This window comes from Piliocolobus tephrosceles, chromosome 6 (genome assembly GCF_002776525.5).
Source record: "Piliocolobus tephrosceles isolate RC106 chromosome 6, ASM277652v3, whole genome shotgun sequence".
Taxonomy (NCBI): domain Eukaryota; kingdom Metazoa; phylum Chordata; class Mammalia; order Primates; family Cercopithecidae; genus Piliocolobus; species Piliocolobus tephrosceles.
The window spans coordinates 100,803,259-100,828,281 of NC_045439.1; the positions used below are offsets into that span (position 1 = coordinate 100,803,259).

General features: G+C 40.7%; 1 protein-coding gene across 1 annotated transcript in view; it reads left to right on the plus strand.

Moving 5' to 3' along the window:
- The window catches only part of IQGAP1 (IQ motif containing GTPase activating protein 1), a 116,519-nt gene that overhangs the window by 51,886 nt on the left and 39,610 nt on the right, over nucleotides 1-25,023 (plus strand). Inside the window, exons 6-15 of the mRNA XM_023195408.2 lie at nucleotides 566-633; nucleotides 1,739-1,852; nucleotides 2,731-2,909; nucleotides 4,679-4,763; nucleotides 10,178-10,341; nucleotides 11,154-11,238; nucleotides 14,365-14,528; nucleotides 14,722-14,882; nucleotides 16,313-16,437; nucleotides 18,059-18,222. Of these exons, the coding sequence (XP_023051176.1) occupies nucleotides 566-633; nucleotides 1,739-1,852; nucleotides 2,731-2,909; nucleotides 4,679-4,763; nucleotides 10,178-10,341; nucleotides 11,154-11,238; nucleotides 14,365-14,528; nucleotides 14,722-14,882; nucleotides 16,313-16,437; nucleotides 18,059-18,222 (1,309 nt within the window). The remainder of the gene's footprint in view (nucleotides 1-565; nucleotides 634-1,738; nucleotides 1,853-2,730; nucleotides 2,910-4,678; nucleotides 4,764-10,177; nucleotides 10,342-11,153; nucleotides 11,239-14,364; nucleotides 14,529-14,721; nucleotides 14,883-16,312; nucleotides 16,438-18,058; nucleotides 18,223-25,023) is intronic.

The window sequence follows — 25,023 nt, forward strand, 5'->3', positions numbered from 1 at the left end:
GTTGCCCAGGCTGGAGTACAGTGGTCCGATCTTGGCTCACCGCAGCCTTTGCCTCCCAGGTTCAAGCGATTCTCCTGTCTCAGTCTCCTGAATAGCTGGGATTATAGGCACATGCCACCACGCCTGGCTAATTTTTGTATTTTTGGTAGAGACAGAGTTTTGCCATGTTGGCCAGGCTGGTCTCAAGCTCCTGACCTCAGGTGATCTGCCCACCTCAGCCTCCCAAAGTGCTGGGATTACAGGCATGAGCCATCGTGCCTGGCCATTAACATCTAATTATACATTGACTTTGTGCCAGAACCGGGACTTGAATTTGTGCCTACTGATCTCCCCAGTCCAGTGCTCTTTGCATTGTGTTATGTGACTTTTTAGGACAATGCTGTCATTTAAACTAAAAAAAAAACACTCTGAGGTAAATAGAGTATTGTAACTACAAAGGAGACTGTTGTAGGTACTGGGAGTCTCAGTGTTCAGAATGCTTCTATTTTATTCTTCATGCTGATTTTCAGGGGTGGCAGCTAGGCACTGCTGGGAGGCCTAACCGTTTGCATATTGTATCTTCTAGTTTGTACCTGTTCAAGCTAGGCCTGGCCCCTCAGATTCAAGACCTATATGGAAAGGTTGACTTCACAGGTAAGGAGTTACAGACTTGGCAGGAAATGCTTGCATTATGTGGAAATAGCCTGGAGAGCCAGCAGTACCAATTTTAAAGACCTAAGGCTTTAAAAATACTCTGGCAGTGGAGGTGAAAGAAATATTAATAACTTGCTTCTCTAATGTGGGGTAAAGAACACTAAACTTGGAATTTCAAGCTCTGTTCTCTCACTTATAATGTGAACATGATTAGTGAGTCTCAGTTTTCTTATATATAAATTGGGGATAACATTAACATATATAAAACATATAATAATGTTAACACATAACATTAAATGTTCGGGTATGTTGAAAAAAGCTTTATAACTATCTTTCCCTTTCCATTCCAGCAAGCATCTGTTGTAGGCAAAGCGAGAGAGTGAGGAGTGAGATGACACAGAGATGCCAATTTAGTAATTTTAAAGTTTAAGCTTATTTGGATGCGTGTTTCTATGTGTATTTGCTATAGCCAGATGCTTGAATAAATGAGGGATTAGGGAGAAAAAGGATAGTGGTAATATTGTTTAAGGGTAAGATAGATTCAAGTCTTTCAAAGTGGTGATTATTTTGTTGGCTTGAAAGTTTAAAACTTGGTAAGAAATTTTTTGTCCATGATATTTTTTCCTTCCAGGGAAGTTATTCACCAGACCTGGGGAAAGGGCCAGACCTTACATGTTTTCTTTATCATTTGGCTTTCTGCCTTAGAAATGAAATTGTTGAATAGCAGCTAATGATTTGGATTGTAAAGACTGAGATAACTGACTTAGTTTGTGATTCACTTATTGTTGAGCTCACATTAAAGCTGTTCCATTTATAAGTTCGTTGTAGGAAATGCCACAAGTAGCAGTTCTGAACAACTATTTCCTGTAGGACCTGCTCACTTTATAGTTATTTTTGATGCCTTTGATAATAATAATGTTTGACTGCATTTTATAGGCCAGTTACTGTGTTAAGTGCTTTCCATACATTTTATCTTTATATCATTATAACACTCTAAAAGGTAAATGCCATTTAATCCCATTGTATAGTTGAGGAATATGTTTCCTTCTCTTGGTTATAGAAAGGTGCCTAGCTTGATTGACTGAGTATTAATTCCCTTCTGTAGAAGAAGAAATCAACAACATGAAGACTGAGTTGGAGAAGTATGGCATCCAAATGCCTGCATTTAGCAAGATTGGGGGCATCCTGGCTAATGAACTGTCAGTGGATGAAGCCGCATGTAAGAAGAGAGAAATCTCATGGGTTCAACTGAGATTTTTGCCACCATTTCCAATAATTAATTCTATAGTGATGATCTAGGACATTGTGAATCTTGCTAGCAAGTTTAAGTCCATAGGTGTAGTTGTAAACACATAGCCTTCCATGCCTTTGTTATTTGGAAATACATGATTAATTCTGATTAAAGTGAAAGCATTTAGAAAGGAAGTCCTGACTGGATGCGGTGGCTCACGCCTGTAATCCTAGCAGCTGGGAGGCCAAGGCGGGTGGATCACCTGAGGTCAGGAGTTCAAGACCAGCCTGGCCATGGTGAAACCCCATCTCTACTAAAAAGACAAAAATTTAGCCGGGCGTGGTGGCGCGTGCCTATAATCCCAGCTACTCGGGAGGCTGAGGCAGGAGAATCACTTGAACCCAAGAGGCGGAGGTTGCAGTGAGCCGAGATAGTGCCATTGCACTCCAGACTGGGCAACAAGAGCGAAACTCTGTCTCAAAAAAAAAAAAAAGAAAAGAAAAAAAGAAAGGAAGTTCTACATTTCCGTGGCTCATTGAGTTTCTTATTGTTTTATGGTGTTTACTCGGTAATTAAGGCAAATATCTCCAGAGCAAGTGCTCCTTGCAAGGCTCTCTTATGAGTATTTCTCTGTGAGATTCCAAATTCATCATCCCAAACATGGATCACAGATGGAGCTGTGGCTTTGTATACCGTAAGGAAGAGGGTAGGCTCATAGGGCCCAGGGAGCCAGTCTTTGAACCCCAGTTGTTATTTCTCTGTGAAAAGGAGCCTCTGTCTCTAATGGGGGGTGCAGTGCTGCTTTCTATTGTGATATACATCCTTTAATCTATATAATCTCAGTGTTTTTGTTTTTGTTTTTTTAGTACATGCTGCTGTTATTGCTATTAATGAAGCTATTGACCATAGAATTCCAGCCGACACATTTGCAGCTTTGAAAAATCCCAATGCCATGCTTGTAAATCTTGAAGAGCCCTTGGCATCCACTTACCAGGATGTACTTTACCAGGCTAAGCAGGACAAAATGACAAATGCTAAAAACAGGGTAAAAATGCAACATCTGTTCTTTCTAATTAATTTATGTTATTCCAACATTTGATATGGCTCCAGTTTAAACATCAATTTTATTGAGATGCAGTTTACACACAACAAAATTCACTGAATTTTAAATGTACAGTTTGAGTTTTGACAAATATATGTGATCATTTAACCATCACCCCAAAAAGTTACGTAGTGTACTTTTGCAGTCAGTTTCTACCTCACCCACACCCCTGAGCCCAGGCATCTACCAGTCTGTTTTCTATTGCTGCCATTTACCTTTTTTAGAAATGGAATGATGCAGTGTCTAATCTTTTGGTGTGAGACTCCATATTGACCTCTACTTCTTGAATTTTATATAAATAAAATTCTGGAGTGTAGCCATTAAAATTAATAGTGCCCTTTGGAAAGATTATCTCTAAATATTAACATAGTCTTTCGTCTTTCCCAGATTCTTTGGGGTAAAATGTTTGTGTACAATTGTTAGGGGTATGTGGAAGTTAGTTAAATGATTCTGACTTGAAAAAACTGAATCTAGGAATCCCATTTAAGACTTCACACAGGTTGGTCATGGTGGCTAATGCCTGTACTCCCAGCACTTTGGGACGCCAAGGCAGGCGAAACACCTGAGGTCAGGAGTTTGAGACCAGCCTGGCCAATATGGCGAAATCCCATCTGTACTGAAAGTCCAAAAATTGGCCCAGCGTTGTGGTGGGCTCCTGTAATCCCAGCTACTTGGGAGGCTGAGTCAGGAGAATTGCTTGAACCTGGGAGGTGGAGGCTGCAGTAAGCCAAGATCACATCAGCTGGGAAACAGAGCGAGACTCAGTCTCAAAAAAAAAAAAAAAAGCTTCACACAAATTTATCCACCCCTTGTTAAAATTAGTGGTTGATGACAAAATGAAAACAACCCTGCTCTCAGAACAGTCTTTGTATCTCTTATCGTGGAACAGGGATTTCAGTTTCCCAGTTAGGTGCCAAACTAGCCTGCAGGCAAGTAGCTGCTACCATGCCCCTGCCTATGTCACCAGTGAGACTCCAGGATTGTGGATCTGTATGTGCCCATTCTGCTCAGATCTGAGGCAAGGATGTGCTGCCTCTAATCCCAGCACTTTGGGAGGCCAAGGCGGGCCGATCACTTGAGGTTAGGAATTCGAGACCAGCCTGGCCAATATGGTGAAACCCCTTCTCTACTAAAAATACCAAAAAAATTAGCTGGGCCTGATGGTGTACCCCTGTAGTCTCAGCTACTTGGGAGGCTGAAGTAAGAGAATCACATGAACCCAGGAGGTGGAGTTTGTAGTGAGCGAAGATCGTGCCATTGCACTCCAGCCTAGGTGACAGAGCAAGACTGTCTCAAAAAAAAAAGTCTCGCTCTGTCGCCCAGACTGGAATACAGTGGTGCAGTCATAACTCACTGCGGCCTTAAACTTCTGGGCAGAGCAATCTTCCTGTCACAGCCTCCTGAGTAGCTGGGACTACAGATGTGTGCCACCACATTGGGCTAATTAAAAAAAAAAATTTGTAGAGATGGGGTCTCGCTATGTTGCCCAGGCTGATCTCAAACTCTTGGCCTCAAGCCATCTTCCCACCTTGGCCTTCCAAAGCACTGGGATTACAGGCATGAGTTACTGTGCCTGCTTTGTTCTTTATAAAGGATCTTAAGCTACACCCATATTCTTGTTAGTGTTATGGTGCAGGAGGAGCACAGGTGTATTTATGTGGTCTTCTTAGACACCTTAGGCTAACTTAATTACGCTTTTTACTCATCCTCAGACAGAAAACTCAGAGAGAGAAAGAGATGTTTATGAGGAGCTGCTCACGCAAGCTGAAATTCAAGGCAATGTAAACAAAGTCAATAGTAAGTATGTTCCTGAGTCAGGCATTTAAAGGGATATTATAATATAATGTGAATGTTGATCTATTCTGGGACTTACAACATGGTTTAATTTACTTACTTTAGACATTAGTGGATTTGTTTTTTTTTTTTTTTTTTTTGAGACAGAGTCTGGCTCTGTCACCCAGGCTGGAGTGCAGTGGCCGGATCTCAGCTCACTGCAAGCTCCTCCTCTCGGGTTTACGCCATTCTCCTCCCTCAGCCTCTGGAGTAGCTGGGACTACAGGCGCCCACCACCTCGCCCGGCTAGTTTTTTGTATTTTTTTAGTAGAGACGGGGTTTCACCGTGTTAGCCGGGATGGTCTCGATCTCCTGACCTCGTGATCCGCCCGTCTCGGCCTCCCAAAGTGCTGGGATTCCAGGCTTGAGCCACCGCGCCCGGCCTGACATTAGTGGATTTGTTTAGCAACAATTGCTTATTAACAATCTTTTGTGTTTCTATTCCTCCGTTTTAAATCTTCAGTCAGCCCCTTGTTCCTACACTGCCAGTAGCGTCATAGTAGTCTTTTTGGCTATAGTTTCACTCTTTCACCCTATTACATGCTTTTAAAAATTATTTTCCTGGCCAGGTGCAGTGATTGATTAATCCCAGCACTTTGGGAGGCCAAGGTGGGTGGATCACCTGAGGTCAGGAGTTTGAGACCAGCCTAGCAATATGGTGAAACCCCATCTCTACTGAAAATACAAAAATTAGCTGGGCATGGTGGCGTGCGCCTGTAGTCCCAGCTACTCGGGAGGCTGAGGCAGGAGAATCGTTTGAACCTGGGAGGCACAGGTTGCAGTGAGCTGAGATGGTGTCACTATACTCCAGACTGGACAACACTGAGACTCTGTCTCAAAACAAAAAAATTATTTTTCTTTTTTTTTTAAGTAACATTATAGTTTTGTTTTTCCTTTAAAGAATAATGCAAACTGTCTAGATATTAAACAATAAACCACAAAAATTAGACTCCATCACTTAGAAATAATCATCACTTAGAAATAATCATTACTGTCATTTTTTGGTATGTTCTTCAAAATGTGTCTGCATGTGTGTGTGTATGTGTGTGTATATATATATATATATATATATATATATATATATAATTTTTTCTTTAAGAGACAGAGTTACACTCTGTTGCTTAGGCTGCAGTTGCGATTATGGTTTACTGCAGCCTCAAACTCCTGGGCCCAAGCCATCCTTCTGCTTCACATTCCCTAGTAACTAGGACTACAGTCATGCGCCACCACACCCAGCTGCTTTTTACAATTTTTTTGAAGAGACAGAGTCTCGCTCTTTTGCCCAGGTTGGTCTCAAACTCCTGATCTCAAGTGATCCTGCCACCTTGGCCACCCAAAGTGCTGGGATTACAGGTGTGAGGTGCCTTGCCCAGCCTCCAAAACATATTTAAACAAAATTGAGATTATACTTTTAATGTTGACTTTTATATGTGTGTTACTTTGGGGAAATTAATTTATTGAAATTATCATTTTGTTGCTACTCTGCTAAAGAACTCACCATGACTTCTTCATACTTGCCAGACAAAATGCAGATCCCTAGCCTAGTGAAGTTCTTTATGCAATATTTCATGCGTACAGCTCTCAGTAGAAGCTCATTTGCCTAATTACCTCCCATACTCATTCTGTACATTTTATGACTTAAAAAGAATCAGGGCCGGGCAATTCCGGCATTTTGGAAGGCCAAGGCAGGTGGATTGCCTGAGCTGAGGAGTTTGAGACCATCCTGGGCAATGTGGCAAAACCCCGTCTCTAAAAAAAAATACAAAAACTAACCAGACGTGGTGACATGCGCCTGTAGTCCCAGCTACTTGGGGGCTGAAGCAGGAGGATCGCTTGAGCCCAGGAGGTTGAGGCTGCAGTGAGCTGTGTTCACACCACTGCATTGTAGGCTGGGCAACAGAGTGAGACCCTGTCTCAAAAAATTAATTAATTAAATTTTTTTTTAAAAAAGAATCTGGCTGTGAAGTGGTACTGACCTGATGTTTGATCTCTTGTGCCTCTGTTAAAAGCTGTGTAACATTGGGCACCTGCAGTAGAGTTGTTATGCAGATAATATGAGATAGTGTATGTAAATGGCCAGCTATTTAGTAAATGCTCAGTGAACATTAGTATTATCACTTTGTTAGTCATGTAATCTCTCTACTGTAATGCCCTCATGCCTCATCTCTTCCTAATCCAAATTGTACCCATCATTCAAGATCCAGTTCAATTTTCACTTCAGTGCCTATCACAGTTCAATATGCTTGGCTTTCAAATCTCCTGTCATACACAGGCTCATCCCTATAAATTTGTACTTAATTATGTATTGTCTTGTATTGCTTGTTCTTCTGACATCTTTGTAAACTCCTTAAAGTAGAGATTATATATTCTGCTTCTTTTGAAGTCCTCCTAGTTCCTAGCATAGGTTTAGACTCACTAAAAAAACTAAAAAGTTTGATTTCAACCAGCTAGGCCAGGCTTAATCTTGTTTTGCTCAAGATACTCATAATAATAATAATAGTAATTGTTCATTTGGAGGACTAAATTTCTCATTTCAACTAATACTAATAAGTAGAGATTTAGAAGATTTTACCAATTCCATAGGATTGGAGTTCTAAGTCCTGACCAGCATTCTTGTTTTTTGGGTTATTTTTTATTTTTTATTTTTTGAAACAGAGGCTAGGCTGGAGTGCAGTGGCGCAATCTCGGCTCACTGCAATCTCTGCCTCCTGGGTTCAAGAGATTCTCCTGCCTCAGCCTCCCAAGTAGATGACCAGCATTGTTTGTATTCTGCTGCCTTCTGGTTCATTTAGGATAGTGACCTTCCGAGCAGAATAATCCATTCAAATGTGGATGGTATCTTGTGCTGAATCTGTATTAATTCTTAAGTCAGCAAATATAAACTGGAGTGTCCTTATGGTTGGTTCTCTGTGAGAAGAAAGTCCAGCATGTTTCCTGTTGCATAGAGTACATAAAATATTTTTTGTTTTACTAAGGGATTTTTCTCTACCTTACTGTTTGGTATTTTATAACCTTTGTAATTTTACCTTGCTAATTATATAAGAATCAGTTGTGAGCACATGTAAGGAAATAACAATATGTATATGTTCTTAAAATGTCCTATTCATATTATTATTATGTAGTCAGAGGAGCAAAATAATAAAAATTCCCTCAAATACCTTTCAGTATAGTGGGGAGGATAGACATGCAAATGAGTACTTTTAGGGCAGCTTGATTAGAGCAAGGTGCCAAGAGTGCATGTGGTGTAGTCATAGAATAAAGAAGGGAATGATGATTTCTGTCTAGAAGTTTGAGTAGGTTTTCAGTGTACATGGATCTTCACAGGGATCCTTAGGATAGATAAGAGGGTGAGGATAAGGCAGAATTCCCTATGAAAGGACAGTCTTTTCCTAATTGTAGAGAAAGTCTGAGGCAAAGGAAAGTTAGATGTCAGGAGGGTATAGGGACTTCAGGTTCCAGGAATTAATGTAATTATAGATAAGATTCTTTGCCTAGAACATTCGAAGCAGCAATGAGGCCATTGACACTGCCCCGGGAAAAAGCTACAGGCCAAACAGTTAAAAATTAGAAAAAGTTTTTATTTTTTTGTTAAGTAGAATATGGAAAAATTAGAGTTATATAACTAAAGTTCAGTGAGAGGAAGTATTTAAGTAATGTTCCACACTTTATTATCTTTGCAATATAAATGTTTATAGATATTCATTTAATATTTACATGTTTAAGTAGTATGTATACACTTCTAGAAAAAGCAAAATTTACTGGATGCTTTTGTAGATAGATACTGTAAAATTCTATGCTATATACCTAGAGAAAGTCTAGTTTGTTATCTACATTGATTATATTTTCTGTCCCTAGCTATTATGAAAGCTCCATTAGGATAAGGATATTTGGTTTTTTCTCTGTTATGTTTGCAGCATATAGCAGATCCTCAGTAAATATCATTGAAGGAATGGATGATTAGTTGGCTAACAGCTACATAGACCTACAGACATGACTTGAGAAGCCACCACCTTGGTTTGGTGCTCAGTTGAATGGCGGGTATAAATACTAGGAAGAAATAAACAGTATCTTAGGAGCCTACAGTGAGACCTCACATCCATACCGATGTTTTAACCTTTTCTTCCCCCCGCCTTTTTTTTTAATAGTTCTAGTCTCCTCATTGCCCCCACTTCCCATTTTCTAGTTTGAGACTTTATTTTCCCTTGGGCTGTTTTGCTTTTCTTTATAACAGCTTATTAATTTTATTTTGTTTTTTACTAATGAAAACATTTGCAATTGATAAGTACTACTATTCCCTAGATATTTTTATTTTTGGTATTTATTGATTTCTTTTTGCTACTTAGATAAAGTCAGATGTTTATCTGTAAGTGGTGGTAGGGACAGGCATTTTCTCTTCAAAAAATAAGGAAATGGAAAGTAATAAAGTAATTATGATTCCTTAGTGGCTATCGTTTCTGAAATCAGAAATTATCTTATTCTGTCTTTCAGGCTAAGAAGACCTTTTTGGTTTTTTTTTTTTTGGTTTTTTTTTGTTTTGTTTTTTTACAGTATATGAAGTGCTTTTATGTATATGATTTTACTTAATCTTAAACCTATTCCTGTGAGGGAAGTCATCTTCATTATCATTTTCAGATGAAGGAACATCTGGGTTTTCATTGTCACGTATTGTATTATAGAGCTTGTGTGACCTCAGTTTCTATGATTAGAAGAGAGAATGTAGAGAGGGGGAAGATGGCCCCTTTCACTCTGCACAGGTTGGACCACCCTTGATATCTGGGCACTGACTTGTGGGTGGAGTGTGTGCAGGAAGTATCAGGGTAATGAGAGGATTCAAAATGATGGTATGTAAGACATAAAGGAAATAAGGCTGCTCGTAAGGCATTTGCTGTCATAGGGAGGGGCAGTGGGATGTATTCAGTGTGAACTTTAGGGTTGGAGCTTTAAAAATATTTTTGAAACAAAATTGTTCAAAGGTGTAGTAAATGGCCATGGGAGATACTTTCTCCTGTTTGGTAGTCTATAAGTATAATCTGGACAACTACTTGGCATTTTAAGGGAATTTAAGCGTCATGTTGGTCTGGATTGTTGGCTCCATATTGGTGCTGTGCTGTCTACATTTGGAAGTTTTTAAGTGGGCTGGGAGTGTGGCCCAGGAATCTGTATGAAATCCGACGAACAGCTTGTTGGGAGCCCCTGGACCTGATGACTCTAAGGTTCTTTTCCAATCCCAAGATCTTATGCTTCTGAGAACCACAGAGTAAAGGCTCTCTGAGTTATATTTCCGTATCTGGAACTGAGATTGGTTTTGGGGAAGGAAAACTATTCTAGGCTGTTCTGTTCACATAGTCCTTTCATAAGCTTTTGCCTTTTTTCCTCAGCATTTTCTGCATTAGCAAACATCGACCTGGCTTTAGAACAAGGAGATGCACTGGCCTTGTTCAAGGCTCTACAGTCACCAGCCCTGGGTCTTCGAGGACTGCAGCAACAGAATAGTGACTGGTACTTGAAGCAGCTCCTGAGTGATAAGCAGCAGAAGAGACAGGTAAACAGTCTGGATTGAAGCTGCAAGAGTTTGTATATATCCATTTGAATCCCATGCTGTCATTTAAAGATATATATGCTGCCTTTTTTTTTCCCGCAATACAACTTTTTCCTCTGCATATAAATTAGTTTGAAAAAATCCTCAGGTAAAATACACATTGTCTTCAACTCACGTTTGCTTGTAGAGCTATGAATCCTCTTTTAAAATAAACAGACAATACCCACCCATCCCCAGTCTAACCACTCCTTCACTTCAGCTATCTCTCTCTTCACCTAAAAGACATTGGGGAAAACCTGAATATTTTTGCATTCTTACACCAGAATTTGCACTTAAAAAAAAACTGCACCTCATTAGTTTGCTCTGGTCAACACTGGAAAAGTACTTACTGTGCAGTCAGGGTAGATGGTGTGGTATTGTATTTTGTGGGGTTTTTTTTTAGAACAAACATGAGGGACTTTCTTTTTTGTCTAAATAAGGGCAAGTATACATTTTACCAATACCCAGCGTACATTGGTCAAAGTAAGTAGCATTAACGTGCTTAAGATTCTACAAACGCTTTTCCCTTAGAATATTTTGAGGCTTTTCATGTAATATGTTTAATAATGTACTGGTATCTGTAAAGTCACTCTACCCCAGCTTTGGCAAAGGCATTTGGCTCTAGCTGGGGCTGCCACCTTGGCTGCATGTAGCCTGAGCTGTCACTTATGACTATGGCTCTCTGTCCCTAGTGACTGCTTTTGAGAGATGAGAACCTTAAGGCCTGGAGTCATAGGAATGAGTAATCTTTACATAATTTTCTTTGCTTTTATCAGAGTGGTCAGACTGACCCCCTGCAGAAGGAGGAGCTGCAGTCTGGAGTGGATGCTGCAAACAGTGCTGCCCAGCAATATCAGAGAAGTAAGAGTCCATTGAAACAGTATGGGAGGAAAGTTGTGGCTTTGTGTTACTGAAGGGTCTGAGGTTAGCTTCTGTCACTCTCATCCCCTACCTGAGCCTACCAGCTGTAACCAACTGCCAGGTACTTTTGGTGGCAGGAGGGTTCCTCCAGTTTGTTGTTGTTGTTGTGGTTTTAATTGCTATGTAATAGTTGTACATATTTTGAGGGTACATGTGTTTTGTTTTGTTTTTTTAAACCAACCAAGAGGCACTGACGTATGATATTTTGATACATGCATACAATGTGTAATGATCAAATCAGGGTAATTGGAATATCTGTCACCTAACACATTTATCTTTTGTAGATGTTGGGAACATTCCAATTCTTCTGTCTATTTTGAACTATACATTATTGTTAACTGTCGTCATCCTACTGTGGTATCTAACACTAGACCTATTCCTTGTATCTAATGGTAATTTTGTACCCATTAGCCAACCTCTCTATCTCCTCCTCCCCACTACCCTTCCCAGCTTCTGGGAACCACCAGTCAACTCTACCTCCATGAGATCCACTTTTTTAGCTCCCACATATGAGTGAGATCAGGAGGTATTTGCCTTTCTGTGTCTGGTTTATTTCACTTAACATAATGATCTTCAGTTTTTATGGCTGAATAATATTCCATCATGTATATATACTACTTTTTTTTTTTTAACCATTTATTCATTGATAGACACTTAGGTTGATTTCATATTTTGGCTATTGTGAATACAGCTGCAATAAACAGGGGAGTGCTGATTTCCTTTCTTTTGGCCATATACCTAGCAGTGGGATTGCTGAATCATATGTAGTTTTATTTTAATTTTTTGAGGACTCTCCATACTGTTTTCCATAGTGGCTATAGTAATTTACATTGCCTTCAACAGTGTATGAGCCCTTTCTCTGCAGCCTTGCCAGCATTTGTTATTTTTTTGTCTTTGATAAAAGCCATTTTAATTGGAGTGAGAAGGTGTCTCATTGTGGTTTTGATGTGTATTTCCCTGATGATTAATGATGTTGAGCATTTTTTCATATATCTTTTGGCCATTTGTGTGTCTTCTTTTAATAAAAGTCTATTCAGCTTATTTACCCATGTAAAAATTGGATTATTTGTGGGTTTTGTTTTTGTTTTTGTTTTTGTTTTGCTGCTGTTTGAATTTCTTATGTGTTCTGGTTATTGTTGTCTTTTCAGATGGATCATTTGCAAATATTTTCTCCCGTTCTATATGTTGTCTCTTCACTTTGTTGTTGGTTTCCTTTGCTTTGCAGAAGCTTTTTAGCTTGACATAGTCCCATTTGTCTATTTTTGCTTTCATTGCTTATGCTCTTAAGGTCTTAGCTAAAAGACTTTGCTCAGATCAGTGTCCTGAAGCATTGCCCCAATGTTTTCTTCCAGTTGTTTCATCGTTTCAGGTCTTAGATTTAAGTCTTTAATCTATTTTGATTTATTTTTGTATATGATGAGAGATAGGGATCTAGCTTTATTCTTCTGTATATGGTTATCCAGTTTTCTCAACACCATTTATTGAAGAGACTGTCTGTCTCAGCTCATTTTATGTTGCTATAAAAGAATACTTGAGGCAGGGTAATTTATTAGCTCACAGCTCTGCAGGCTGTACAAGAAGCAAGGCACCAGTATCTGCTCGGTTTCTGGTGAGGGCTTTTGTGTTGCATGAAAACATGAAGGAGAAGATCAAAGGGCAAGTGGACTCATGTGAAGAGGGACTGATCACCCCGGGTAGTGAGTAGGAGTCCTGGCTTTATAACAACCCATTCTCATGAGAACTAATCCATTCTCCCCAAGAACCAATCCAGTCTTGCAAGAGCTCACTACCACGAGAATGGCACAAAGCCATTGATGAGACATTTGCTTTCATGACCCACACAGCTCCCACTAGGCACTGCCTCCCAACACCACCACACTAGGGATCAAATTTCTTCTTCTTCTTCTTCTTTTTTTTTTTATACCCTCAGGGTGATGTCAGGGATCAAATTTCAACATGAGATTTGGTAGGGACAAACAAACCAAATCCAAACCATAACACTGTCTTTTCCCTAATGTGTGTTCTTGGTGCCTTTGTCAAAAAATGTTCTCCTCATGACTGTAAATGTGTGACTTTATTTCTGAGTTCTCTATAGTGTTCCATTGGTCTGTGTGCCTTTTTTTTTGTTGTTGTTGTTGTTGAGACAGAGTCTTACTCTGTTGCCAGGCTGGAGTGCAGTGGCGCGATTTCAGCTCACTGCAACCTCCGACTCCCTGGTTCAAGCAATTCTCCTGCCTCAGCCTCCCGAGGAGCTGGGATTACAGTCACGTGCCACCATACCCACCTAATTTTTGTATTTTTAGTAGAGATGGGGTTTCACCATGTTGACCAGGATGGTCTCGATCTCCTGACCTCGTGATCCACCTGCCTTGGCCTCCCAAAGTGCTGGGATTACAAGCGTGAGCCACCACTCCTGGCCAAGTTACTCCAGTTTTGGAAGTAGAACTGGAGTCAATATAGGCTCACTTTGGCTCTCACACACTTCATGGTTTGTTAGGGAAATATCTGGAGAAGGTGAGACTTAAGGGGTTGCTGAGATTTGGATGGTGAAAGAGGAGAGAAAACGTTCCTAGTGCAGGACAATGAGGGAAAAAGGAGGCGGGAGCCAAAGTACAGTTGTTGAAAGATGTCTTTAAGGAATGGTGGTTAGAATACAAATTTTGTAAATGTTTTGGGCTGAGTTGTGTAAGATCAAAGGGTGGAAAGACTGTAGAAAGCTTTGACGGTAGCTTAAGAAGCCAGGCAGTAAGTAGGAGAAGGAAGAAATGGTTTAGGTGGGAAGTAGTGGTAGCATATAGGATGAATTGAATAGGAAGAAAATAGGGATGAGGAGAACAGGTAGGAGACTGCTTTTTGAAGAAAACATCTTTATTGAGATATGGTTCACATAACGTACAGTTCACCCTTCTTCCTACAAAGGAGGCTGCTTTTTTAAAGATGAAAGTTCCCCTTCAGACTTCATGGCTGATAGCCATAGAATGTAATGTTTTTCCGTGAAGATTGGCACCTTCTTCCCCTGAGGGCTCTCTAAGCCCACTGCATTTCTGACTCCTGTTTTCTACACAGGATTGGCAGCGGTAGCAGTGATTAATGCTGCAATCCAGAAAGGTGTTGCTGAGAAGACTGTTTTGGAACTGATGAATCCCGAAGCCCAGCTGCCCCAGGTGTATCCATTCGCCGCCGATCTCTATCAGAAGGAGCTGGCTACCCTGCAGCAACAGAGTCCTGAAGTGAGTTCACTAAACCTGTCCTGTTTGTGAGCAAAGTTGGGTGGAAGTGAATGTAATACCCACTTCTTCCTGTGGTTAGGTAGAACTTTTTTGCATGAACTTGGTTTTCTTATGGTTTTGTTAAACTTATAACTCCCTGGGTCTTGGAGAATGTCTTTCCTCACTGTTTTCCCTTCTGTCCCTTTCTGTACAGCATAATCTCACCCACCCAGAGCTCTCTGTTGCAGTGGAGATGTTGTCATCGGTGGCCCTGATCAACAGGGCATTGGAATCAGGAGATGTGAATACAGTGTGGAAGCAGTTGAGCAGTTCAGTTACTGGCCTTACCAATATTGAGGAAGAAAACTGTCAGAGGTGGGTGTCCAGAGTGAAGGGAGTTACGTAGCTGTTAACTCTGTCTTTTGTATGTCAGTGCTCTGATTTTCTTTGCAGGCATTATTACTTTATCGTGGCCATACTTTTGTTTGGTTCTACTTTGATTCATTTAATTCTTTGCTATGCTGAAAAATATGACATTCCGTTCCTAAATATGTAAGTAGGCTTATTGAAGTATGTTACATAGTCAAAATAACACTATCTCTGACAAAGTTAAATAATACTTTTTTTTTTTTTTTTTTTTGGAGACTGATGGGGTGCAGTGGCCGGGATCTCAGCTCACTGCAAGCTCTGCCTCCCCGGGTTCACGACATTCTCTTGCCTCAGCCTCCTGAGTAGCTGGGACTACAGGCACCTGCCACCTCGCCCGGCTAGTTTTTTGTGTTTTTTAGTAGAGACGGGGTTTCACCGGGTTAGCCAGGATGGTCTCGATCTCCTGACCTCGTGATCCGCCCGTCTCGGCCTCCCAAAGTGCTGGGATTACAGGCGTGAGCCACCGTGCCCGGCCAATACTTTTTAAATATCATCTAACCCTAGCTAGTTCATTTTCATTCTTCTTCAGTTGTTCTCAAACTGTCCTTTATAACTGTTTTGTTGAAAACAGGATCCAGCCTAGGAACATGTATTATATCTGGCTGTTGTGTCCCTTGGGTATCTTTTAATCTAGAATTGTCCCTTTCTTCATGACACTGACTTGTTAAAAGGATGGGACCAATTGCCATGTAAGACGTCCTATTTTATGGATAGTTCTAGTTGCTTTCCCATATTTGCCTTATTCCTGTAAATTGGAAATTAAATCTATATGTTTGTCATGATTCAGTTCAACATTTTTGGTGATGTGTATTTCATATTGTCTCATATCAATAGGCATATAAAACCCACGTTTTCCATCATTAGAGATACTAAGATTGATCCCTGGATTAGGGAGACCACTTACATTTCCATTGCGTATTTATGTTTTTCCCTCATCACTAGAACATCATCTCTTTTGCACCATCAAAATACCCAGTTTTCCCTTAAGCATTCCCGTGATATTTTTTTAACCCAATTGATAATCTTTCCTAAATCAGTACCTTCAGTAAGAGTTGCTGAATGATGATTTGTTGTTCTGTCATTCCTTCTGCATTTATTAGCTCATGTGTAGCCTTTTTTTCTTGTCTATGGAGGAATTGCTTGAACTGCTGCCTTTGATTCTAGAGTTAGTCTTAATGTGGAATTTAGAATATGTGACAGGATATTGAGAATAAGTGATTTCTATTGCATTTTTGCACTTTGTTTAAAGCAACTACACAGTTCCAAAACTGGTCTTGAGAATATATCAAATGGTTGGGATACCCTAGCAATCTTTGTTCCTTGAATATTTAAAAATGCTGTGCTTAATGCTCTTTTTACTTGGGGGTCTGGGGCAGGTATCTCGATGAGTTGATGAAACTGAAGGCTCAGGCACATGCAGAGAATAATGAATTCATTACATGGAATGATATCCAAGCTTGCGTGGACCATGTGAACCTGGTGGTGCAAGAGGAACATGAGAGTGAGTTATCTTCCTGTCCTCCCCAAATAATGTCACCAGTAATGATGATGTGATTCCATGAAGTGGTTCAAAATACTATTCCTAGAAGGATTTTTGGGTGAGAGATTAAAAATATCTATATAACACAAAAAGCTAGAGTTGGATTTGTTTTGAGAACACCAGGCAATTGCTATAATTAGGTATATGTCCAATAAGAACTAAATTTTGGGGGAGGTGAATTGAACATGATCTGTTATTTTTAAATGCTGTTATAACAAGTAGTTCTGACACTACATGGAATTGGGTCAAATTGCACAGGTTGTAGGCATGTTCCTCCACAAGACTCCTCTCACTTCAGACACCAGCTGAAAGCTGCAGAGTTCCCAGGCCACTGTACTTCTGAACAACTGGCTGCAAATTTGGAGGAGCCGTCTATCCCCTTAGTTTAATAATTTGCTAGAATGACACAGAACTCAAGAAAATGCTAGACTTATGATTACAATTTTATTATAAAATATATAAATCAGGATCAGCTGAAAGAAGAGAATCATCAGGCACTATCTGTGAGAGTCCTCAATATGAAGCTTCTGTGTTCTCAGGATGTGTCACTCTCCTGGCACATTGATAGGTATCACCAACTAGGGAAACTCACCTGAACTTTGGGCGTCCAGACTTTTTATTTGGGCTTCATTACATGTGCGTGATTGATAGTATTGGCTTCGCGATTAAACTCCATTTTCATTTGGCCTCTGCTCCCTGGAGATTGGGAGGCCAGGCTGGTATCACATGACTCTAAACCTCAAAGTCAATGGCTAGTCTCCATCCTTAAACTCTCAAGAGGCCAACCAGGAGTCATTGGTTGGCATAAATTCAGGTATGGGCAGAGGGGCCCACTATGAATAACAGAAACATACCTATCACTCAGGATATCCCAAGGGTCTTAGAGGCTCCTCTAGAGACAAAGACCAGCCAGACTTTTTATTATACAGCAGAGTCCTTACAAAAGCAGTACGGCTGCCTAAGATACGTGGGGAGTGAACATTTCTAATTTTAATTTGTATTTTCTGTGAGAAACATTCAACTGACTTAGTGGGAAGAGCCTTGTCTTGCATTAGGGAGCCCTGGGCTTGGATCTTTCTTCTGCCATTTGTTTGCTGTGTAATGTTGGAGAAGAGATTGCTAAGCCTTGTTATTTCTTCTATAAAAGTGTTAAATTAGGTGACTTTTTAAGGACACTTGAACCTTTTTAAGACTCTGTGTGACTTTAAGACTTTAAGACTCTGTGTGATTTTAAGAATCCTTTGTGACTCAAGAATGTTTTTGATTACACATTTCAGTGTACCTGAAAGCTATACAGTAAGGCCAGTTTCATAAAAATCCTCATCACTTTTAAGTTAGAGCAGTTAAAAATGAAACAAAATGACTTGAGCATTCAATAGGAATATGAATACAAGCAAGTTTAGATGAAACAAACACTAATATTTAAAAAATTAAAACAGTGCTGCTTAATGGATGGTAAGTTGCAATTTGAATCATGGTTACTCTTAGGTGGATTTATGATTAGTTATGATTAGTTAGTATGTTTCATGATTGATTTGTTTGTGTACTTCCTTAATTTGAAAAAAAAAAACTTTATATTTAGGGATTTTAGCCATTGGTTTAATTAATGAAGCCCTGGATGAAGGTGATGCCCAAAAGACTCTGCAGGCCCTACAGATTCCTGCAGCTAAACTTGAGGGAGTCCTTGCAGAAGTGGCCCAGCATTACCAAGACACACTGATTAGAGCAAAGAGAGAGAAAGCCCAGGTGAGTGGTATCGGAATTGTTCTTTCTGTTCAGAGCACCTCAGCCCTCCTAGAACAAAGATAGAGGTAGGAATATCTTCCTTGATTCATTCCGTGAATGCTTTCTGGGCACCCTTAGAATGAAAGCACTGGAGGGACACAAAAATGTGAGAGACGTAGGCTCTACCTTCCAGGAGCTCATGCTGTTTTACACATTTGGGTTTTTGTTCTTTTGTTTGTTGTTGACAGTCTTTTGTGTCTCTTCAGTAAATTCTTTATTGAAATATAAGATCCAGGGCTGGGCGAGGTGTCTCACGCCTTGTAATCCCACAGCACTATGAGAGGCCAAGGCGGGCAGATCACTTGAGGCCAGGAGTTCAAGACCAGCCTGGCCAACATGGTGAAACCTCATCTCTACTAAAAAAAAAAATTGCAAAAATTAGCTGGGCATGGTGGTGCATGCCTGTAATTCCAGTTGCTTGGTAGGCTGAGGCACAGGAATTACTTGAGCCTGAGAGGTAGAGGTTGCAGTGAGCCAAGATTTTGCCACTGCACTCCAGTCTGGGGGACAGAGTAAGACTCTGTCTCAAAAAATATATATATATATGATGCAGAAAAATGAACAAGGTAGATGGATATGCAATTGCATAAATTTTCAAAAGGAGGCACACCTGTGTAATTGGCATTCAGATTGTAGAACCCATTACCAGCTCCACAGAGACCTACCTCATATCCCCTTCCACCCTTAGCCACCCTCCATTTGGTGGTAACCACTATTCTGATTTCTATTAATAACACCACAGTTCATTTCTGTCCACTTTTGAGCTGATTTAAGTGGGATCATATCTTATGTGCTCTTTTGTGTCTGGTTTCTGTTACCCTACATAATGTTCGTGATATGCATCCATGTGGTTGCATGGAGCCATCCTTTGTTCATTCTCATTATTGTGTACTATTTCATTATGTGATTATAAATTATTGGTGAAGTTTCTTGTTTTGTTTGTGTTTTTCAGACTGTTGTAAATAGGGCTTCTTTTTTTTTTTTGGAGATAGAGTCTTGCTGTGTCACCCAGGCTAGAGTACAGTGGCGCAATCTCAGCTCACTGCACCTTCTGCCTCCCAGGTTCACATGATTCTCCTGCCTCAGCCTCCCAGTACCTAGGATTACAGGCAAGAGCCACCATGCCCGCCTAAATTTGTGTGTGTGTTTGTGTATTTTTAGTAGAGATGGGGTTTCACCATGTTGGCCAGTTTGGTCTCGAACTCCTGACCTCAAGTGATCTGCTTGCCTCATTCTCCCAAAATGTTGGGAATTACAGGCGTGAGCCATCGCCCATGGCCTGTAAATACTGCTTCTATGAATATTTTAATTTTGGTTAATATATATATGTATACACACACACACACACACACATATGCATTTCTGTTAGGTATACATTTCGGAGAGGAGTTATGGCCATAGGGAATACATATATGAAGCTTTAATAGATAATGTCATGAAGTTTTTTTATGACAACTTAATTGAAACATAATTCACGTATCATACAATTCAGTGTGAGTGGACTTTAGTATGTTGATAGAATTGTGCAGTCATCACCACAGTCAATTTTTGAACATTTTATCACCCCAAGAGAAACTCTGTACCCATTAGTAGTCACTCATTTTCCCTTAATCTCCCCCAGCCCTGGGCAACCATCAGACTCCTGCTTTGTCTATGGGTTTGTCTATTCTGAACATTTCATATAAATGGTATTATGCAATGTATAGTCCTTTGTGATTGGCTTCTTTTAGCTTAGTTTATCCAAGTTGTAGCAGCAGCACTTCATTTCTTTTTGTTGCTGAATAATATTTCATTGTATGGCTATAGCACATTTTATTTACTCATGAATTGATGACATATGCATTATTTCCACTTTACCACATTTATCCATTCATGAGTTGATGACATATGGATTATTTCCACTTTACCACATTTATCCATTCATGAGTTGATGACACACAGATTATTTGTGCTTTATTCATGATTTGATAGACAGCATGAGTGACAGCTATACAAAGTATATCTTCAATCTACTTCCCTTTTTAGACATGGAAGCCGACCTAGCTTATTCTCCAAAACCCCACTCCTCTGACAGTCAGATATAAGGCTCCTTTTGGAATTTCCTAGCAGCAAAAACAAACATTACTACCACTGGCATACATAGAATCATTGCAGCCTGACACATTAGAGATTCTGAATCAGTAGAATTAGATTTTAAGCTTAGGAATCTGTATTTTAAAAATGACTTTTTCATTGTTCTGATGACCAGCCAAGTTTGGGAGACACTAATCCAATAAAATGATCAAAGACAGAGACTTCCATTTCTAGCTTCCCTAGAGCCAACTGCTTCTTACCTGTGTAAGTAAAATCAGCTCAATTTCCTGGCTATGAAATAGCAGTTGTGATTCAACCCTCTCCACAGCATCAAGTGACATTCTGCATTATAATGTCTCTTAAATGAAACCTGGTGATATCTATCAGATACTACATTTACATGATTAGGACATGGTAATGTCAACTACTGCCATGGCAATGTAATCAAAGGATATCGGTCAACATCATAATATTATCAACATATAAAATTACCCACTCTTCTACCCTTCACCCAAAATTACAGAGCCCACACGAGTGTCGTGTGCAAAAAGCTCCAGTACACTAAAACCTTGGTCTGTTTTTATACCTCTGGCTACTCAGAATTAAAAATATCTTTTAGCCCTTCCACTTGCTGCCTCACTTCAAGAATCTTCTGAAGGCTATGGTTCTATCCAGTTGTTGTTACTTAGTAAGCACTGAAAAGGCGATCAATCACAGTTAGAAAACAGATGTTAATTATGCTTTAATCAACAATTATTTGAGGGCCTACTACATACAAGGCAACTTCCTAGACAGCAACAGCATAAAAAGAGCCATAAACCTTGTCATTGTCCTCAGCAAACTAGGTAGCAGGTAAGACAAACATTTTAAAAGATGAGTTTGTATTACAATTACTTTGAACAACTTTATCTTCATAGTAGCATTATTCCTGATAGCCACAGTGGAAAAAAACCATATGTTTATCAAGTCACAAATAGATAAAGTGTAAATAATTGAAAAGGCTATGTATGCGTTTTGTTTGGGTCATCAGAGATAAACTTTTCGAGGATGTGACTATAGAGTTTGAAGCATTTCCTTTGCTGTGGAATAACTTTTCAGACTTCATCAAAGGCAGAGGAAGTCAGGGGAGTTAAAGGAAAAATTGCATAATATTGCCAGGCCCATCTGGATGAACTACACATTGGGTGGAATTGTTTTTTGTTTGTTTGTTTGTTTTTGGTTTGGGTTTTTTTTTTTTTTTTTTTTTTTTTTTTTGGTTTGTTTTTTGTTTTTGGCATCACCTGAGCATCTTGAGTCTCCATCAGCCATTTGGGAGTGCTTTTAAAAATACTTATCACTGAGTTACAAATTTAACAAGCAAAAGATCTTAATTTAAATTTGGTCTGTAGTTTTATTTTCTTTTTTTGTTTGTTTTTTTTGAGATGGAGTCTTGCTCTGTCACCCAGGCTGGAGTGCAGTGGCGTGATCTCGGCTCACTGCAAGCTCCGCCTCCCGGGTTTACGCCATTCTCCTGCCTCAGCCTCCTGAGTTGCTGGGACTACAGGCGCCCGCCACCTCGCCCGGCTAGTTTTTTGTATTTTTAGTAGAGATGGGGTTTCACCGTGTTAGCCAGGATGGTCTCGATCTCCTGACCTCGTGATTCGCCCCCCTCGGCCTCCCAAAGTGCTGGGATTACAGACTTGAGCCACCGCGCCCGGCCTGTAGTTTTATTTTCTTCTGTTATCTTTGTGTTTGGTTTTGGTATCAGGGTAATACTGGCCTCATGACTTGAAGTTTTCCTTTTATATTTTGAAAGAGTTTGTAAAGGATTAACTAGTTCTTTAAACATTTGGTACAAGTCACCAGTGAAGCCACATGGTCGGGAATTTTTTGTGTGGGGGATATTTTTTGTTTTGAGCTGCAATACTGTACGGGAGAGGGGTCCTGATCCAGACCCCAAGAGATGGTTCTTGGATCTCACACAAGAAAGAATTCAGGGAGAGTCCATAGAGTAAAGTGGAAGCAAGTTTATTAAGAAAGTGAAGGAATAAAAGAATGGCTACTCCATAGACAGAGCAACCCTGAGGGCTGCTGGTTGTCCATTTTATATTAATTGACGATATGCTAAACAAGAGCTTTATCAGATCTTTTCTGAGCATGTGCACAGCCCACACATGCACTGTGGCCTCCTAGATCCCATCCAGGAATATGTCAAGTTGTCAGAGTTCTCCACGAACATCTCATTCTCCAGCTCTTCCTTATAAGGTTTTTAGTTAGTCTCTTGTTTGCCTAAACTGTTATCCTTAATGTTTTTGACAATTGCTTCTGGAGAAAAGGCTGTTTGCACTGGATGAGCTCTTGGTCAGGTCAAATAAAGACAGCCTTGCGAGTGTGACCTCTGAACAGGTCAGCTAATGACAGTTCTCTGGGAATGAGGCTTTGAGGGGGTGGTAGGAGGGGCAGATTGGAATAGGGGAGTTTAAAGCACCACAGAACTCACTGTTCTCACTGAGTTTCAGCTGTTTTTCTTGAATACACTCTCCAGTTTCTGCAAGCCTTTGGTTAATTTCTGTCGTATTGAAAAAACTGCCGGGTGCAATGCTCATGCTTGTAATCTCAGCACGTTGGGATGCCAAGGCAGGTGGATAGCTTGAACCCAGGAATTTGAGACCAGGCTGGGCAAGATGGTAAAACCCTGTCTTTACAAAAAATGAAAATATTAGCTGGACGTGGTGGTGTGGGCCTGTGGTCCCAGGCACTTGGGAGGCTGAGATGGAAGGATCACTTGGGTCTGGGGGGCTGAGGTTGCAGTGAGCCAAGATTGCACCGCTGCACTCCAGCCTGAGTGACAAAGCAAGACCCTGTCTTTAAAAAAAGGCTGAGTGCAGTGCCTCATGCCTGTAATCCCAGCACCTTGGGAGTCCCAGGCTGGCAGATCACCTGAGGTCAGGAGTTCGAGACCAGCCTGGCCAACATGGTGAAACCCCATCTGCACTAAAAATACAAAAAATTAGCCAGGTATGGTGGCGGGCACCTGTAATCCCAGCTACTCAGGAGGCTGAGGCAGGAGAATCACTTGAACCCAGGGGGCGGAGGTTGCAGTGAGCACCACTGCACTCCAGCCTGGGTGACAAGAGCAAAACTCCATCTCAAAAAAAAAAAAAAAGAAAAAAACTGATGCTGGTGATTGTTTGCCAGTGTGCCAATGTTTTTTGTTTGTTTGTTTTTCATGGTGGAGAGGATTTTCAGAAGTCTTTACCATTTTCACTGATGTCATGTCTCTCTTCATTTAAATTTAGCGTTTGTGGGACTCTTGATAAAAGTGGATTACTAATCATGAGTAGTAAAGTCTGAATGCAAGACATGGATATCAGGGCTCCTCAGCATCTCATTTTATAATTAAGAATATGAATGACTTGGGCCATATGTGGTGGCTTACACCTATAATCCCAGCACTTTGGGAGGCCAAGGCAGGCGGATCACTTGAGGTCAGGAGTTTGAGACCAGCCTGGCTGACATGGCGAAACCCCGTCTCTACTAAAAATACAAAAATTTTCCAGGTGTGGTGGTACACCCCTGTAGTCCCAGCTACTCAGGAGGCTGAGGCAGGAGGATTTTTTGAACCTGGGAATAGGAGGTTGCAGTAAGCTGAGATCTCACCACTGTACTCCAGCCTGGGTGACAGCAAGGCTCCACCTCAAAAAAAATAAAATAAATAAAATAAAAGAAGAAAGAATAAGAATGATTTAAATCGTCCGGGCACGGTGGCTTATGCCTGTAATCTTTGTACTTTGGGAGGCTGAGGTGGGTGGATCACGAGGTCAGGAGATCAAGACCATCCTGGCTAACAGGGTGAAACCCTGTCTCTACTAAAAATACAGAAAAAAAAAAAAAAATTAGCCCGGCATGGTGGCGGGCGCCTGTCGTCCCAGCTACTCGGGAGGCTGAGGCAAGAGAATGGCGTGAACCCAGGAGGCGGAGCTTGCAGTGAACCGACAGAGCGAGACTCTGTCTCAAAAAAAGGAATGAGGCTGGGCGTGGTGGCTCAAGCCTGTAATCCCAGCACTTTGGGAGGCCAAGACAGGTGGATCACGAGGTCAGGAGATCGAGACCATCCTGGCTAACACAGTGAAACCCCATCTCTACTAAAAAATACAAAAAACTAGCCGGGCGAGGTGGCGGGCGCCTGTAGTCCCAGCTACTCGGGAGGCTGAGGCAGGAGAATGGCGTGAACCCGGGAGGCGGAGCTTGCAGTGAGCTGAGATCCGGCCACTGCACTCCAGCCTGGGCGACAAAGTGAGACTCCGTCTCAAAAAAAAAAAAAAGGAATGACTTAAATCTCTCTCTGACCTCCTTGTGTGTATATGCACTTGTGCACACATGCTTATATGCATGTAGCTAGTAATCAGCTAGTTCACACCAGCACAGCTGTACCATTTGTTAGGGCATTGAAATACTTCTATTTTGTTTGGTACGTTGTTACTGTCCCAGCCCTCCCATATGTGTGCCATCACTCCCCAACTCTAATTGAAATCCCACTATACGGCAACTAAACCAGTAACGGCCATAAGGACTCTGCTCCATCCTGATTGGTCAGTGCTTGTGTCGTATAGTTGATAAATGTGTTGTACAGATTTGTGTATGTGTGTTTATGTGTGTATGTGGTATATATGTGGTTGTGTATTTATATATGTAATATTGTGTCTATCA